The 18,023-nt window shown below is 43.4% G+C and overlaps 1 protein-coding gene and 1 long non-coding RNA gene across 6 annotated transcripts in view; both read right to left on the reverse strand.

Annotated features, from left to right (window-relative positions):
* The window catches only part of Znhit6 (zinc finger HIT-type containing 6), a 33,635-nt gene extending 18,439 nt beyond the window's left edge, over window positions 1-15,196 (reverse strand). Inside the window, exons 1-6 of one of the 3 annotated variants that reach the window (XM_052179018.1) lie at window positions 14,650-15,196; window positions 14,420-14,565; window positions 13,122-13,187; window positions 12,907-13,013; window positions 12,737-12,822; window positions 9,135-9,238 (exon numbers count right to left, since the gene is read on the reverse strand). In XM_052179018.1, coding sequence (XP_052034978.1) covers window positions 9,135-9,238; window positions 12,737-12,822; window positions 12,907-13,013; window positions 13,122-13,187; window positions 14,420-14,565; window positions 14,650-15,036 — 896 coding nt within the window. In that variant the 5' untranslated portion in view covers window positions 15,037-15,196. Of the gene's footprint in view, window positions 1-9,134; window positions 9,239-12,736; window positions 12,823-12,906; window positions 13,014-13,121; window positions 13,188-14,419 lie in introns of all 3 variants that reach the window. The other 2 variants (XM_052179019.1, XM_052179017.1) reach the window with 2 other exon arrangements.
* On the reverse strand, window positions 11,751-12,307 carry LOC127682592 (uncharacterized). Of its 3 annotated transcripts, none has more exons than XR_007977397.1 (3): window positions 12,171-12,307; window positions 12,031-12,135; window positions 11,751-11,960 (listed from the first exon to the last, which is right to left on the reverse strand). It is a non-coding gene; the product is annotated as an uncharacterized LOC127682592 (long non-coding RNA). The 3 variants fall into 3 exon arrangements; XR_007977395.1 differs by having other exon boundaries at window positions 11,751-11,925; window positions 11,996-12,135; XR_007977396.1 differs by having other exon boundaries at window positions 11,996-12,065; window positions 12,101-12,307.
* Window positions 15,197-18,023: the final 2,827 nt, after the last annotated feature.

The raw sequence follows: 18,023 nt of genomic DNA on the forward strand, positions 1-18,023 counted from the left end.
TGAAGCACAGTGAGTTGGTGTCCACCAGACTAATCTAGAAAGCAGGTGAAGGAAGTCCTGTCCAGTTGAATCCAGCTGGTTGTCTACACACTTGTGAGGATGACTGTGTGCATTCAGTAGCAAAACACGACACAACAGACTGGTTGCTAAGCAAACTGCAAGGAGTGCCTCTGCTTTTCATCTAGACTTTGGTCTACATGGGACCTAAACCATAAGTCACTAAATGTTTGCTTTTTGAAAAACGACCGTCTTTTTGAATCTATAAATGCAATATTCACTCATGTTTGTATATAAAGACCATTATTTAGTCATTTATTAAGACTCTGAAAAGTATATAAGATATAGTGCAGACCCCGAACACGACTCTAAGTGGCTGACACTTTGGAGGAACGGCATGCACCTCTCACTGACACCAGGAAGCACTTTCCTCATGACTGACTGTCACATGTAGGTAAGCAGAGGTTAATGTAATTTTAGAGGAAGCACATGCTATATGCGAATACTTAAGTCTTATATTCAAAAGGTCTATATTATAACATATACATAATTGTTAGAAATTGCAAATGTTAATAAAATCAAAATATATGTGCTTAAAATTAAAAAAAAAGAAAAATGACCACATACCCTCAGACCCAAATCAGACAAAATAAAAATTTTTAAACTTAAAAAACCCAACTACTGTTTGAAGTACCATGACAGAAATTTCAATCTCTTCATTTAAGTGATGGCTTTATATAGATCTCCTGTTTGTTTTTGTTTTTTGTTTCTGTTTTGAAACAGGGCTTCAGGGTCTGACAATGCAGCCCTGGCTAGCCTACAACATTTGCTGTACAGTCAGTTTATCCTTGAAGTTCGAGGTCAGCCTGCCTCCCAACAGCCTGCCTGTTGTTGTTGAGTTGTTGACCCCACTTGCTATAGCTCTTTTAGGCAATAAACAATAGTAATCTTTTTGAAATTTACCCTGTAATAAATAGAACCCCAAATGTAAAACATTTTTTAAAAAACACAACTTTAGCAGTATATCTTCCACCAAGCATTTATAAAATTTAGTGAGGATTTTTTTTTTCTTTTTTAATTTTCTGAAGGCAATTTTCCTATATGCCAAGGAAAATCCTGTCTGTTAGAGTAAGTTACCACACATTTGAATATGGCAGGTTTTGAAAAAGCTGAAAAAAAAAGTGTGGCGATTATGTTTGTGTTTACGATGCCATTATTATACAAGAAACAACTGAGTTAAGTTTAGTTTGTTTGTTTTCTTTTTGATAGAAGAGCAAAGAGCACACATTACTAGAAGCCTGATGTCTAGCATCTCAAGAGACAGAACTTTTACAAAGATCCGAATTCAGATGCAGCAGTTACTAGTTTCAAGCAATCAATTACGGGGATACATGCAGTTGTACCTGCTGAGATGTCTCACTAGCTCTTCCCTGAAGACTTGTGTAACTGAAATTCATGTAGGCACAACTATTAAGTAATAACTGACAAGAAACAGATACACACGAACAATCAAATCCACTCTGGAGACTCAGAATTGTTTTCAATTTTCATAATTATATATGGTGATACACAAATGGCTTAAAATATGAACATATCCTAAAGCTGGAATGCTACCTGGCATCTCCTGAAGACACAGTCCATGAAATAACGCACATCATGAGGCTAGTTCAGTGCTTCTCAGCGGTGGCAGGTCACTGTTTTAGACCAGCTCCTCCTTGGGCCATAAACCCACTGGAGGACAGTTAAGAGTCCCTGCCTGACCCACTACATGTTTTAAGAATTCAGGCTTCCAGTTCTGACAACTAACTGAAAAATGCTTCCAGCATCCCCAGGAGGAAAAATCGCCATAATAGAGTACTGGGACAGATGTTTTGCACTTACTATCAGTCTCTTCAAGTTGGGCTACTGTTCCCCAGATTCAGTCAGACGCATTCAACAACAATATAACCACTGCACCCTTGGCAAATGCACTTTCTCAAGAATGAAAATACCACCTAGAGCATTCTATATAACTTAAAGAACCCAAGACAGTTGTCTACAGCTGCCCTGATCAGTGATGCAGTACAATTACTAACAGGATTATCCCTTTCTGAACAACTCACTCATAATCAGCTCTTAGAGTCCCATGAAAGCCAAGGTATCAGAGTTAGCCCGGGTGTGGTGACATTTTCTTATCTTTTCCCCAGATATTGACATGAAAAAACACACACACACACACACACACACACACACACACACACACACAGACACACACACACATGCATGCAAGAGAGCCAGTATTGTCCCGATTTTTTTTTTTGGTCAAAAAAAAAATCTTAATGCATGAGCCTCCACAGGAACGATGCGTACCCAGACTGCCACTGTGAGGTCAAGCATCACAGGATGCAGTTAGGAGGAGGGCGTCTGAAAGGCTCCCAGGGGAGAGGGAGGATAATAGAAAACAATGGAAAACTGATGACACACGTATGAAATAGGGAATATAAATATTATGCAATATTTATATCCTAGAGTTATACATATTTCTCAATGCTCACTTACTTGGAACTTTGAAGGATCATCCTTTCCAAGTTTCAATAAAATAATATGTAGATGAAGATACTGGCAGGGGCTTTATGATCATATACTCAATTATTCTTGACTTTATTTTTTAAAAACTGCCATTTTAATCTGAAGCTCTATCAGAATCCTAAGGAATATACAAATCCAAAGTCATCAGTTCCTGATAAATGGTACTACTGCTCACACTATAGGGTTGTTCAAATGCAATGAAAAAAATGCACACAGAAAAGAAATGTGGTGGTTACCAGACTTACAGATATACTCTGAAAATTAGTAGCACCAGGAATATGAAGAAAAATACGCTGTCCATTGCTGGTCAAAATACACAAAGATAAAAGCCTCTGGCAGTGCAATTTTATAAAAAGCTATAAATACGAATTTATCATTTAAAAAACTGTATAGACCCATCAGTTTCATTCCTAGGAATTTATACTGAGGAAAGGACTGGGCAAGTAATAAGATATGCATAAGTGTCCACTGCACCACTGCTACAGTAGTGCTAAGGAAACAGCCTCCGTCCTAAGGAAACTGATTAACATAGTGTTAACTAGCCCTAGGGCCAGGCAGAGCTATGCAGTGAGGTAGGGAAGCAAGCACGCTGACTGTCGTATCCCAAGTCTGAGAGTATGACATGAAATGCCTTAATTCTTATTTAAGAATAGGTCTGCATTAAACAAAATTTTCACATATGATTTGTTATCTTCCACTACTACTAAACCAAAGATACTTTTAATGAGAAGAACCAGATAACAGTGAGACAAACCCTGGAAGTTATCCTTACGTTTTTTTAAAAACCAAAATACTTCCTTATTAGAAATTTGCCTGAACATGTCTCCTTACAAATTATTACTTGGGGGATGCTAGAGGAGACGGTTCAGTTGGCAAATGATGTGCTTGCTGGATGACCTGGGTTCAGACCCCAGGGCTCACTGGCTGGCCAGCCTAGCCCAGTCAGTGAGCGGCACATAAGTGAGAGATACTGTCTCAAAAACCAAACCAACCAAACAAAACCCCCAAACCCCCAAAAATGAACGTGGTACGAACGTGGTAAGTGACCGAGGAACACTGACTGACCCCTAGCCTATACACTGAGACACACAGGCCCAATGAGGACGGGATTATGTATGTAATTATTTTGATAGCTTCAAATGTATTTTGCTGAGAAATATGTTATAAGGAGCCAGGCACATGCTTATAATCCCTGAAATATGAGAGGCAACAGAGACTTAAGTGTCGTTTTCTTTGGTTATGTTTACTTATCTATCTTTTGAGTATAGTAGTATTGTCTCCGGCACGCAGCTGGAGGTCAGAGGACAACTTAGGAGTTGGTTCCTCTTCCTCCCATGTTGGCTCTGGGGATCAGACTAGACCAGAAGACTTGGCAGCAGGCACCATTCCTAACTGCCACTCACTGGCCCTTGTCTGATCTTTTTTTTTTTTTTTTCCTATTTTTTTTCCTATTTTTGGGTGATTTTTGAGACAGGGTTTCACTGTATAGTTCTGGCTGTCCAGGAAATCAATTTGTAGATAGATCAGGTTGGCCTCAAACGCAGAGATCAGCCTGGCTCTTCCTCCTGAATGCTGGGATTAAAGCTTGTACCACCATGTCTAGCTTTGTGCTTTTAAGTATTTCTAACTATTTTTGAGAACCACACTGTCATGATGTCAGACTGAACCTTAACCTGAGAGTGTTAGATACATGTCTCCTAGGATAGTTTGGAGATGCCTCCGCAAAGCTCCTGTGCTGGAAACGTGCTTCCTCTCGTGTCCATGCTAAGGCGGGCTTCTGAGACACGCCTGAGCATTGAGGGCCCTGCCTGTATGGATGGATCAGTCCACGCACGTGGTAATGGGTTAATGTGGAACTGTTCCTTTGCCAACCCATGCTCCTCTCTGGCTGGATAGCCAGCGAAGCCTTCTGGCTTCTCTTATGACTTCTCAGTCTCTGGGCCTGGAAAGAAGGTTCAGTGGTACTAGCTGCTCTTCCAGAGGACCCAGCCTCAGTTCCCAGCACCCACAGCAGACAGCTCACAAACACCTAAAACTCCAGATAAGGGACTAAAGTTTCCTCTTCTCAGATGTTCTCGATTGCTTTCTTTTGCTGGGATAAACAGCAGGACTACAAACAAGAGAGAACATTTCTTTCTTTGTCTTACAGGCCATAGTCTCATGAAGGGAAGCCGGCACAGAGAAAACACTAGGCATGGAAACTGAAGCACAGACAGAGCATGGCTGAACGCTGCCTACTGGCTGGCCCAGCCCCTCTTCTTACAGAGCTCCTGCCAGCAGCCCAGGGAGGCATACCCCACAGCAAGCTGAGCCTCTTACAGAATTAACAATCAGAAAACATGGCAAACAAGCCCACAAGCTAGTCTGAGGGAGGCAATTAAGCCCTCACTTGAGGCTTTCTTCCCAGGTATATCTAAGTTTGTGTCAAACTGACAAAGCCCAAGACACTACCCTTCACCTTTCATTCATAAGCAACAGACAGGAAGACAGACGTAAACTGCCAGCGGCTAGGACATTTAGAGACATCAAGTAATACCTGATGGAATTTTAGGAACATAAGCATTTTGTTCCACTTGCGACCATAAAATCGTATTTTAATTGAAAACTGAAAGAAAATCTACCAAATTTGGAAGCCATTGAAGGGCAAATGCATGAAACAGCTACATAATCCTTCACTCACAGCCTCCTGACCTTTAAAGTATTTTTCATGATGAAAACTTAAAGTTTCTCAAAAATAAATGCAACACTTCCTCATAAAAATAATTTATTAGGATTAGTTCCATGATTAAGTACTTCTGGAAGCATAAATACAAAGGATCTGCTCAGTTACTTAGTCTGTATTAAAGTAACTAAGTTTGAGAATGAAAACCACAATTTTATGTCCCACATCGTTATGAAGACACTTTCAAAAGGACCAGTTATATTTTGCCCATGAAGTACTGCACTACGTGGTAACAGGAAACAGGTCAGCTAGGTGGTGCTGGATTGAGATGACATACATACTAAGAAAATGCATGCAGCCGACAAAAGCTGAGACGAAAGGGACATTTAAGCACTATGGCAGTTCTTAATTGGCTGTGAAGAAGGAAGTGGCATTTGGGAACAGCTGGCTCGGTCTAAGACTGGGGAGCACAGGGCCATTTACTAGGGAAGGCTCAGAAATACAAAGGGTTCCACACACACAAAATGTACCTTTTAAAATACTCCAAAGCCCCCATGGGGGACCCTATGACGGAGAATGAAGAGCAGATATATGCATACCAAAGCGTGGTATTAAATGCTGTCATCTGTTTCATGTTAACTGTGGAGGAAATAAGTACTACAGGAACTCAGGCAGAGGAGACACGATGGAGAGATGAGCTGTGCACACTTGCACAATGTGAGGAAATACAGGAGGAGGCTGCGTCCTAGGAGTCAGCGATCAACACCCTGGGTTACCTCAGTAACTCCTTGTCATAACAGGGCGGGCTTGCCGCTGCCCCTATGACCCCACTCCTCTAAGCCCTAGACACAGAACCCCCTCCACTGTCTTGCACTCCCCGGGCCTTGAGTTGCTGTCATACCTGCAGAGCACAAAACTGTTTTCCTTCCTTTTAAATGTGTCCCGAACCTTGATGAGGTCTGGATATAAAACAAAATGCTCTCTGGTAGGTGGCACAGCCTGGGGAGGCTGTGGACTCTTAAGAGGTGGGGTACTTACTGCTGGAAGAATGGGTTGCTGGGGTGACAGGCCTTGACCATCAGTCCAGCCCCACTTCTAGGCCCTTCTTTCTGTATATGATCTACCTGGACGTGATGAACCCCACAGTGTACTCCTCTCCCTCACAACTCTACCCTCCTCTTAAACCATGATCATGGTAAGTCCTTCCCCCTTTCATTTGCCTGCAGCCTGTATGTAACCACTCCAATTAGTAGTACTCAAATGTGCAGAGTCTACCAAAAAGCTGGGCAGGTGCTAGTTGTTAGATAGGCCAGTAGATTTCAACCAGACACAGATTTCAAACGCATCTGGTGCTTTTTTAAAAATAAGGATCCCCTAAAGTGAATGAATTAACAGCTCTGTTCATCAAGCCTAATTCTGAGCTTCCACACTGGTCCACAGTTAGTTCTGAAAGGCACTCTGGACGGAATACCTTCAGCTATGGCAAGTTGTCCCATCACTGTGGATCCTGTTATACCCAAGGCAATAGGCACAGAGAAGTCACTTGCCAAGAAAACTCCCCTCCTGTAGCATCAGGCTTTTCCATGGTGATCACGAAACAAACCAAGTGTATGACGTATGTTGTAATCTTCTTTAACCAGCAAACACACAAAGTACCTTCCATTATTCACGAGAAATATCTGAAATAGTCTGCTCTGCTTAAAATGTACCAATTTAGGTTGCAGAGTGACTAAAAAGCAGATGTTAACTTCTGGCCATGGAAAGAACAAAATATTTCAGGTTTTCAGACAGGCTAGGTGATGAAATTACAGATTTAAACTACTGGCAATACTACCAACTGCCAATGGAGCCATCCGAGGCACTGACTACAGTGGGCAAGAAGCTATAATATTCTGAATAGATGGCTATCATGGTAAAAGCATGACTGAAGATGACAGAGAGACACTATGGGAAGGTAAGCCCTAGGAAGCAGTGTCACAGAGCCCCCTTGCATGGCCATAGTCAGGAGAGGCTGAACTGGGGAACAGTCAGGCTTCTACTTCTTCACAGTGCTTTTGGAAGACCCTGCAGTCACTGAAATTCCTCCGTAACATCTAAAAGACACATGGAAAAGGAATGGTGGCAGAATTGGACATTTCAGCGCAGCTGCCAGTCTGCCCCATGCACCTATTTCATTACCCTCTGAATTATCACTGTAAAGCCCACTTGTTCTCCACAACCTCAAGATTTAACATTTTACTTATCCTTGCTCCTTTCTAAAGCAAAGTTATAGGAACATACAAACCTATACTTATATGGATAGCATGTTAAAAGCAATCTGGTGTTGAAAGAAATGCACTGCTACAACTATTTAACGAAATGAATGCAATTATGTTAACAAGTAGATAGTCATGTGATATAATAAGAAAGCTGTAATTGTAGCTAAAGAATAAAATATTTTTAAATTTGTAAAATGTTGTCTTTACAAGAGGGACACCTAGTGGCTAACTTCTAAAACAGAACTCGAACACTTAGATACTAATTCACATTTTTAACAATGGGCATGGCTCTATGATCTTAATTCTATAAAGATGACATATACCTCTGTAGAAAGCAAAAAACCAAACCAAACCCTAAGTTCAAAGGATGGATTAAGAAGTTCAGGACTCACAGTTCCAAGCAGGAGGGAGAACAGTAGCAACCACAGGGCTCAGAGGCGGTCTAGAACTGGGTGGTCAGGAGGGCAAAGCCGGGCCCTCTGGGAGCAGCTCCTTGCCATACAGGAATACAGGTTGAGAGTAGAGCTAACCACACAGGCTGAGAATACTAAAGAATGACTGGGCCTTAATCAGCTACAGTCAGAGAGGTTTCTTTCTGTAGCAGATGGGTCAGATACAGAGATCCACAGCTAGATACTATGTAGAGAGAGGAGGGGAGCAGGGGAGAGAGAGAATGTCAGATACTATACAGAGACAGGGAGAGAGAGAGAGAGAGAGAGAGAGGAGAGAGAGGAGAGAATGTCAGATACTATACAGAGAGAGGGAGGGGAGAGAGAGAGAGAGAGAGAGAGAGAGAGAGAGAGAGAGAGAGAGAGAGAGAGAGAGAAAGCATGCTGAGCATGTGTGCTTGGAACACACAGCTCTCAACAAGATATCTGCATCCAATCCCTCTGCTCAGGGCTCGGAGAACCCTGCAGAAGAGGGGACAGGAGAAGGGGAAAAAGAAGAGAAGGGATGGAGACCATCACAAGAACAAAGTCCTCTAGAACAACTGACCGAAGGTCCTAAGAAGTCACAGATACTGCAATCAGAAGGCCTCTGGAGGTCTGAGGTGGAAGTGCTTGAGTCAGAACTCTGAGACCTGCCTATAAAACTAGAGGCAGTAAGTCCCTCAGGGTTCTAATCTTACATCAGGTACACAATGCTGAGTGAGGAGGAGCGACTTAATCAAAGGAACTTAGGCTTTACCACCCTTACAGATTAGAAGTTAAGCTCCCCAAATATTTCCATGATGTTCTAGGTCTCAGAGAAAACTTCCCAACACTATTCCTCAAAGAAGGATTCTCAGCCATGAACATTACTGGGAACCATTAGAAATGCACACTACCAACTTCAGCCCAGCCACAAATATTGTTCAGGCACTATCAGAAACACATGCTATCAAATTCCAACTTACTGAGATGAAATCACAAGGATATTTACTGGTTGGTTATGTACATTAACATTTGAGAAGCTTCTCCGAGGACAGCATACATGTCCTTGGACATACCCACCAGTCACAGGACATGCAATTATCAGTTCCTCTTGTCATCCAGGAATAGTTTATAGATCATATTTTTGTTTACAATGTTCTAAAGCAAACCAAACCTTATAGGTTATTCCTTATCTAATTATAACAGCTATATATACAGTAGAAGTGAGAAACCTACCTATGGTCAAACATTGTTGAATTCTCTTTCCTCTTGCTAAATCCATTGGGTAGAAGCCTCAAGTAAATACCTTGCTTTCGGGCACGATTCTTCATAAACAACAGCTAACAACAAAACCAAATAAAAGTTAATTTCAGGATGCCTTACAATTCATATTTAGATAATAGTATACAAAAAGGGTACAAAATGGGATATAAAGACCCCTGTTTCTAACATATGTTAAGTTCAAGGAGGTAATTAGACAATCTTGAAGTAACTCAACTAATGCTTCTATTGAGACACAATCGCCCAGAGGAAGGGGGTTAAAAAAAAAAAATCAAGTTTTCTGATTAAATGGATAGGAATCTAAGAGTCTTAATGCCAAGTTGGAGCAGAGTAGAGCAAAGATAAAAGTCATAAGTCCATGGAGAAGGGTTAGCAATCACCAGCTAAGTAAGAAAATTACAAAAGTAATGCTATGTAATTTTGTAAGTCATCAGACTTTGGTTTTAGTAATGGCAGTAGTTAAAAAGATGATTTTTTTTCCACAAAAACATAGCCAAGCAATGGGAGAAATACAGGTATAAAGATAAGAATATTTAAAAATTGCCTTAAAACAATTTATGAGCTGGCAAACCTCCTAAATTATCATACTTGCTCAAGAGACAACACAACTGTGACACAAAGGTTTTTCAAAACCTAAGGAGAAGTAGAAATAAAAACACCACACAAACACCAATAAAAGCACTGATGCCATTTAATTAATATTGGGCAAAGCAGACCAAAGCTTAGAAGTGGTCCTCAACCTTCCTAATCCTGTGATCCTTTAATAGAGTTTGTCATGTTAATGGTGATGCTCTACCATAAAATTATTTTTGTTGCTTCTTCATAACTGCAACTGTACTAGTGTTACAAATTGCAATGTAAATATCTGTTTTTTCCAATGGTTAAAGGGGTAGTGAGCCACAGGTCAAGAACCACTGGCTTAGAAGAAAAGGTAACCTCATAAAGTCAAAGAAGAACTAATTCCTGATGCATATAGTAATTTAGCCTTAAAGTAATGAAGCAAAATTTAGCTAAGCCACAGGGGTCAAAAAGTAATTGTGCTTTTTACTCACTAGGAATACTGCAAACAAGGAAAGCTAGAAATGATTTAAGTAACACATTCAACAACCCTGCCTTTAAGAAAGCCTACTCTTGTCCCTTAGAACTACTGTCTGACACCAGGCTTTGCAGATGCTCAGGTCCCTTGTAGAAATGGTGTAATGTTTGCATATGACATTCATACATTCTATCTATGTGAAATAATCTTTATGCCCAACAGTATGTAGACAGTAGTCAGGAGGTAATGCAGGGAATAATGGTAAGAAAAAGGCTGTGGCTCCTCAGGACTGAATTTTCACCAATACATCTGATCCATGGCTGGTTGAATATGTGACAAGGCCAAATGCCTACAGTGAGTCTGTTTCTTCCCAGTAAACAGGCCGACTAAATGAGAGCAGAGCAAAGATAAAAGGCTGATAAGTAGACTAATAAGATGGCGCAGACAGGCTACAAGCTGACCAAAGCGTTTGTTCTATGGCTGCCAGGCTTAAGATAAAGGTGACCTAGGGAGAAAGCAGCAAAAGGTGACCTTTCCAGGAACTGGTGCTGTGAAGAGGAACTATCTATGTGGAAAATTAAATGGCAGTTTCAGTTTCAATGATACTAAGAATTGCAGGAAAAGACAAAAATGTGAAATGTAATACTCTAAAGCTCCCAAAAACCAACTATCTCTAACTTTGAGCTAGAATGTTAGGTTCAAAGCGGGCCGGCCAAATGGCAGTGCTGCTGAGCAATCGCGGGACAGAACTTCCTTATAAACATGTTAACTATCAGCTAGAAAGGAAACAGCAAAGGAAAACTTACACTAAGATGGTTTGTTCACCAAAAGAATGAAAAGAAACACCATACAAAGTAGTCTTACAGCATTCTATCAAGTATTGACCAGTATCTAAAAAATACAAAGAATTCTTATAAACTATTAAAGACAAAGACAGCTCTCCAGGGCTGATGACACCTCGGCGGGTAAAAAGTATGATGCACAAGTATGAAGAACTGAGTCTGAACTCACAGAACACACAGAAGGCTTGGTGTGTTAGCAGCCTTCTCTCTCCTGGTCTCCTATGGTGGGATGGGAGCTGGAGACAGGAGAAGAGATCCTATCTCTAACAAGGCAAACCAGGGAAGGAAGAAGCACCAGAGGTTGTCCTCTGACCCCCACATACATGTGCCATGGCCTGTGCCTGCCCGCACAGTCAGAGATCTCAAAGATGACCAACAAAAAGAACAACATGCTCAAGCACACACTCACAAAGATGCTGTTACACATGCAGGAAGTTGCCAGGCAGCAGTTCTTACTACTGCTCAGGTTAAATTTAACATCACTAAATTCAATTATAGTGTAAACCTGCACTGGGCCTGGGAGGGGAGCACTCTGGCTTCCCTGGAGATCCTTGCTACCATCTGGTGTGCTGCAGTGACCTGGTTACCTTTCCAAAGAGTTGCCTCACAACCATACCTTTGCTCATCCTGATGGCATTGCTGCCATGATACCCGCCCCCCACCCCCAGTTCACCAGCATGGCTGCCATGACACCTGCCCCCAGTCCACCAGCATGGCTGCCATGACACCTGCCCCCAGTCCACCAGTATGGCTGCCATGACACCTGCCCCCAGTCCACCAGCATGGCTGCCATGACACCTGCCCCCAGTCCACCAGCATGGCTGCCATGACACCTGCCCCCAGTCCACCAGCATGACTGCCATGACACCTGCCCCCAGTCCACCAGCATGGCTGCCATGACACCTGCCCCCCGTCCACCAGCATGACTGCCATGACACCTGCCCCCAGTCCACCAGCATGACTGCCATGACACCTGCCCCCAGTCCACCAGCATGACTGCCATGACACCTGCCCCCAGTCCACCAGCATGGCTGCCATGACACCTGCCCCCAGTCCACCAGCATGACTGCCATGACACCTGCCCCCAGTCCACCAGCATGGCTGCCATGACACCTGCCCCCAGTCCACCAGCATGACTGCCATGACACCTGCCCCCAGTCCATCAGCATGGCTGCCATGACACCTGCCCCCAGTCCACCAGCATGGCTGCCATGACATATACCCCCGAAACTGTTCTTCATGTGTCTATCTTCTACTGTGGATCCCCTTGCATGCATACCTCCAGGTCTGTGGGCTTCTGCTTATGTTTCCACCCAGAGCTTCCCTCTAAATGTCTCCAATGTCCATTTTATACCATTAGGTCCACCACTTGTCTGTTCCGTCTCAGGAAAGCTCATCTCTACCACTGCCCCTCAAGCACCCTGCTCTATCTACTCTCTTGAACCATCTTAACTTCCCACATGCACTTAAATCTATAAGAAATCAGCTGCTGTTCTATACCCCCCAACTCCTCAACTACCTCCCCTCTACAGTGGAACCAAACACCTCAGGGTAAGAACTTGGATCCATCTCAATAACCAGAACAGCCCCCATGCTGCAGTGGTCACTTGATTCAGCTGAGAAATTAATAAACTGGGTGGAAGAGATTTGAACTTGAAAAGATTACAAGAAATACTTACATATTTTTTCCGCTTTGGTCTTTTCAAGAAAGTATCTCTTGAAACCTGGTCTGCTGTTCTTGCCACGTCTTCCAGAAATCGATAGTCTTTAATTTCAGAATGGAAAAGTTAACAAATGACCTGTGCCAGTGGCCAGAAAGTATTCCTGTGTTGTGCACAAAATGACTTACCACTCAGGAGATTCATCTCAGTAAACTGCTGCAGCGAAACATACGCAGTCTTATCCCGGACCCCATTACAGGTCAGCTCGGCCTTGTGTTTCTTCACACAGGGCAAACTGAAGAAACAAAGAGGAGGCAGGTCTGTATCCTAGATAAGAGTGCTCCTGGGAGGGGGGGAGGGGGGAGGAAGGGAGGAAGGGGGGAGGGAGGGAGCTAAGATCTACCTGCAGGAGTAGCGCATGCAGCGTGGACATCTGTACTTCGCTTCTTCTGTCCCACAAGTCTCACACCTGTAAAAGTGCACATGCAACTTAATGTTCAAAGTCAACTCTACTTATGTCCTTTAGTTCTTAGAATTTGGACTCAAGGGCATTTCACAGTTTATGGGTAGGTAGTCAAAGCAACTCTGATAAAGCATGTGATAGCTGTCATTGGAAATCATGAAAACGTGTGTGCCCCCCCCCCATGAAAATGTTTAAAAATGACATTTATGACATGCAATTCAAGAATATGAAAGAAATCATCAGCCCATTTTTTCCCTACCATACTTAGAGAATAATATGAATTGGTGACTTTTGAAACCGTAATTCATGGAGACTTTGGGTGTGTGCTGAAGCATAATACATTAACTACATTTGAATATTTTAAAAGCATATACACCAGAGGAACAAGGAAGGATGCGATCCAGCCCCACTTAAAGAGCAGCAGCCACGTGTGCTCTTCCCCAGTTCCACAGGGAATTTAGAATGGACACCCAAATAATGGTATGACTCATCTTTGGTCCTCCACCAGTCTCCTAGGGTCTGGTGATACTGAGAACCAAAGTATACCTCCTACAAGTCAGTTCTATCAGCTCAAGGTGTTTGAGAACTGAGTCTGATCACAATCTGAGCTTCTGTGCTGTCCCAAGAGCATATTAAGGAGACCACACCCAAGAAATCAACATTCATAGGAGCCAGGAATAAATTCAAAAGTAAGTAGAGGCCGGACAGTGGTGGCGCACGCCTTTAATCCCAGCACTTGGGAGGCAGAGGCAGGCGGATTTCTGAGTTCGAGGCCAGCCTGGTCTACAGAGTGAGTGAGTTCCAGGACAGCCAGGGCTACACAGAGAAACTCTCTTAAAAAAAAAAAAAGCAAACAAACAAACCAAAAACCAAGAGTAAGTTGCCGGTTGTCTATTAGTCTACCCACTTGCTAGTTTTTGGTTTATATTAGATGGCCCCTAATTCCTATTCGAAAAGGCAGACTGCGTAAGACCTTCTTATTTAACAAGGTCTGGTTCCACAAAGGACTTCTGATTCCCAGACTTTTCACTCCCTGACTTGGCCACATCCTTCTGGACACTGTCACTTTACACAGTGTTCTTGAAAGCGTACACAGTAAGCTTTGCAATCCTAACCCGAACATCGCCATTCAGACTGCAGGGACCCATCACGTCTGGTTTAACTCACCTCCCTCTCTGCTGCCCAGGGCTCGTCCACCCAGTATTCTATCTCCCATCCGGGGTTTCTCCCGGCCCTACCTTGACATCGCCAATTTCCTCTTGCAGCCCACTCGGGGGTTCATCTGAGGCTCTTCCTTCACCTCCGAGTCTTCCGTGGCTTCTCTCTTGAGGCAGTCCTCCTCCTTCACGGGCACGCCATCCATCCCCTGCTCCTCCTTTACGTTCTGGCCAACAAACAACTCCTGTTTTACGCCCAAGTCCTCCTCCTTCACCTCTTCCCAGTCCGTCACCTCCTCCTTCACCTTCACCTTCTCTTCCTTTACTTCTGGCTCCTCCATCTCCTCTTCTTTCACCACCTCCTGCTTCACCTCCAACGCGCCTTTCTCATCCTTCACCTCCGGCCCGCCCTCCGCCTCCTGCTTCACCCAGTGGCTGTCCGAAGCAGCACCGTCCAGATCCGACCAGTCCACTACCTCCTGCTTCACCACAACTAAGTCCATCGTTAGCGCCCCCGCTTCCTCTGTGGTCTTAATTCCCGTCCGTCCGTTCCTCTCCTGTCCATCGCCTGCTTCGGGGCTCCCAGCTAAGTCCCCGGCCCCGTCCCCACCGGCCGCCGCAGGCCTCGGCCGCGCCCCCGCAGCTACCCTCTGGGGATCTCCTCCCGGAGTCCCTTCCTTCTCGCCTGCGACTTCCATCAGCTCGCGAGCCGTGGCCGAAGCTGCCACGCCGGTCTTCACTGAGGCACGACCGCGCCAAGGAGAGAGATTACAGAACGAACCACAGACAGCGCCACACGTGCAGCGAACCAGAAGCCGAAAGCTCTGCACGCCCGCTTTACGGGTTAGCCGTAAAGCAGCTGTTCCACCCACGACTCTTCACGACCTAGAGCGTTCTTTACGACTCGAGGCTTTATGGCCCCACCCCTTAGAGCCAGGTGAGACCACGCCCACCAGGACTTCCACCCAGTGTGTGTGGGGGATTGCCATATCCTTTCTCAGGCTCTAAAACTGGTGTGCTGGGTACTGAAATTGTAGTCTCAAATAGTGACCCACTTTAATCAATATTAAGGATTAAATCTAATAATGTAGGACAATAGACACAGACTCCCATGTTCCTCCAGAGTTTAGACTGTCTAAAGCGGTGGTGAGTCTTAACCTTCCTAATGGTGGGGCTCTTTTTGTTCCTTACGACTTCCAACCACAAAATTATTTTTGTGTCTACTTCATAACTGTGCTTTTGCTACTGTTATGAATGGTAATGCAAGTGCTTCTGGGGGTGGAAGTTTATCAAAGAGGCCACAACACGCTAGGGACCAGGGTATTAGAAAGCGCCTTTAATCCTAGCATTTAGAAGCCAGAGGCAGGAGGATCTCTGTGACTTCAAGGCTAGCCTGATCTACATAGTAAGTTCCTGGGCCAGGACTACATAGCGAGACCCTGTTTCAAAAACAAAACAAATAGGAGAAGGAAAAAGAGGAAGGGGAGGAGATATACTCTCTTCTGCTCCCACAAAGATTACATGAAACTATGCATGGGAATCAACCACAAAAGGATCTACAGCCAGCAACTGAAACTCTGGCTGCCGCAGGACAATTGTGGCCCCTAATATCTGCATGCTGAAGCACTTATCCCTACTACCTCACAATTTTGACTGTATTTGGAGATAAGGCCTTTAAAGGCATACTATTAAAATAAGGCCGTTAGAATGGCCCCTACCCCAATCCGACAGGTGTATTTAATAAAAAGGCAATTTGCATATAAATGGGATGGGTGCATATAGAGAAGGGTACTGAAATGAGAGAAGTAAATCATCAGTTTGCCAGCCAGGGAAGCCTAAAAAAGCAGAACACTTGACCTTTGACTTTTTCTATAACTTCTTGAACTTTGAGAAAAACAAAAAAAATGTCTTTTGCTTAAGTCATCCAGTTTGTACTCTCATGTCATAGCAGCTCCAGTAAATTGACACACTGGCCAATGATCATAAAGAACCAGGACCTGTTGTTGAGTGACACTTTCTGGGAAAGAGTGAACAAATGTCTAATCACCCCAGGAAGGAACTGACAACAGACCAAAGGATTCCACCCAAGTCCAACTTGGTGAGTTGGTGATTGTATTGAGGTTATTTACAGAGGTGTCATCCATACTTCCACCAATAGAATTTGTGTTCTAATTAATAGTTGAATAATACTGTGTATATATTCCATGTTTTCTCCATTTGTTAATCTATTGATAGACACCTAGGCTGATAGCATACCTTGGCTGTTGTGAATAGTGTCTAATCAGCATGAATGGGCAGGTTTCTTTTTCCTTCCTTCCTTCTTTTCCTTCCTTCCTTCTTTCCTTCCTTCCTTCCTTCCTTCCTTCCTTCCTTCCTTCCTTCCTTCCTTCCTTCCTTCCTTCCTTTCTTCGAGACAGAATCTTTCTACATGGCTCTGGCTGTCCTGATGAGTGTCCTCATCAGTTTTGTAGACCAGGCTGGCCTTGTACTCACAGAGGTCCACCCACCTCTAATGTGCAGGGATTAAAGGCATGTGTCACCATGCCCAGCTAATAATAATAATAATAACAATCTATAAAATTATTATTATTGTTGTTGTTGTTAGTCTTTTTTAGTTTGTTAGTTTCTCTGTAGAGCTAGCTCTAGCCATCCTGGAACTTACTCTGTTGACCAGGCTGACCTTGAACTCAGATTTGCCTACCCCTGCCTGTGCCACCACCACCAGTAGAAACTGATCAGATTACTGTCTAGTGTGATGATTTATGTTCCTGTAAGCTACTTAGGAAGATTATAACTGCTGGAGAAGGTGGTACCTTTAATTTTAGTTTTCTAAAGAACCTCTACACTGAGTCCTATAATGGCTGTGCTATTTATGCTCATACCAACTGTATTAGTCAGGGTTCTCTAGAGTCACAGAACATATGGAATGCCTCTCTATACTGAGGGGATTTATTGTGATGACTTACAGTCTGTAGTCCAACTCCCCAACAATGGTCAGCTGTGAGTGGGAAGTCCAAGAATCTAGTAGTTGCTCAGGCCAACAAGGCTAATTGTTTCAGCTGGTCTTCTGTAGAAGAGAATTCCAACTGGCAAGTAAGTGCAAGCGGCTAAGAGCAAATCTTCCCTCTTCCAAAGTCCTTATGGCCACCAACATAAGGTGTGGCCCAGATTAAAGGTGTGAATCACCACATCTGGATCTGGGACTTGTTTTGTCCCAGGGATCCTTGCCCTAGTCTCCTGAGATTAAAGGCATGTAGTATCTTGCTTGGGCCTGAATTTTTAATAGCTACTATGCCTCAAGATCTCCACACCAAGAATCAGATCAGAAACGTGTGTCTTCCAGCCTCAAGATCTGGATCACAATTAAACCTTCCAATTCTGGATAGTAGTTCATTCCAGATATAGTCAAGTTGACAAACAAATAGCCATTACACCAACAGAAGATAAGGGTCCTTTTCCTCAGGGTCCTCATCAACTTTTGTTGTTTGATTTCCGAATGGCAGCCATTTCCACTGGAGATAAGATGGAATCTTAATGTACTATGATTTGAAATCTTCTGATGGCTAAGGATATCAATTTTTTTCATAATTTATGCCATTTAAATTTTATTTATTTGCTATCATATGTGTTTATGATGTGTGTATGTGAGCACACACGTGCTACTGTGTACATGTCAGAGGACAAC

This window comes from Apodemus sylvaticus, chromosome 4, assembly GCF_947179515.1.
Source record: "Apodemus sylvaticus chromosome 4, mApoSyl1.1, whole genome shotgun sequence".
NCBI classification, from domain to species: Eukaryota; Metazoa; Chordata; class Mammalia; order Rodentia; family Muridae; genus Apodemus; species Apodemus sylvaticus.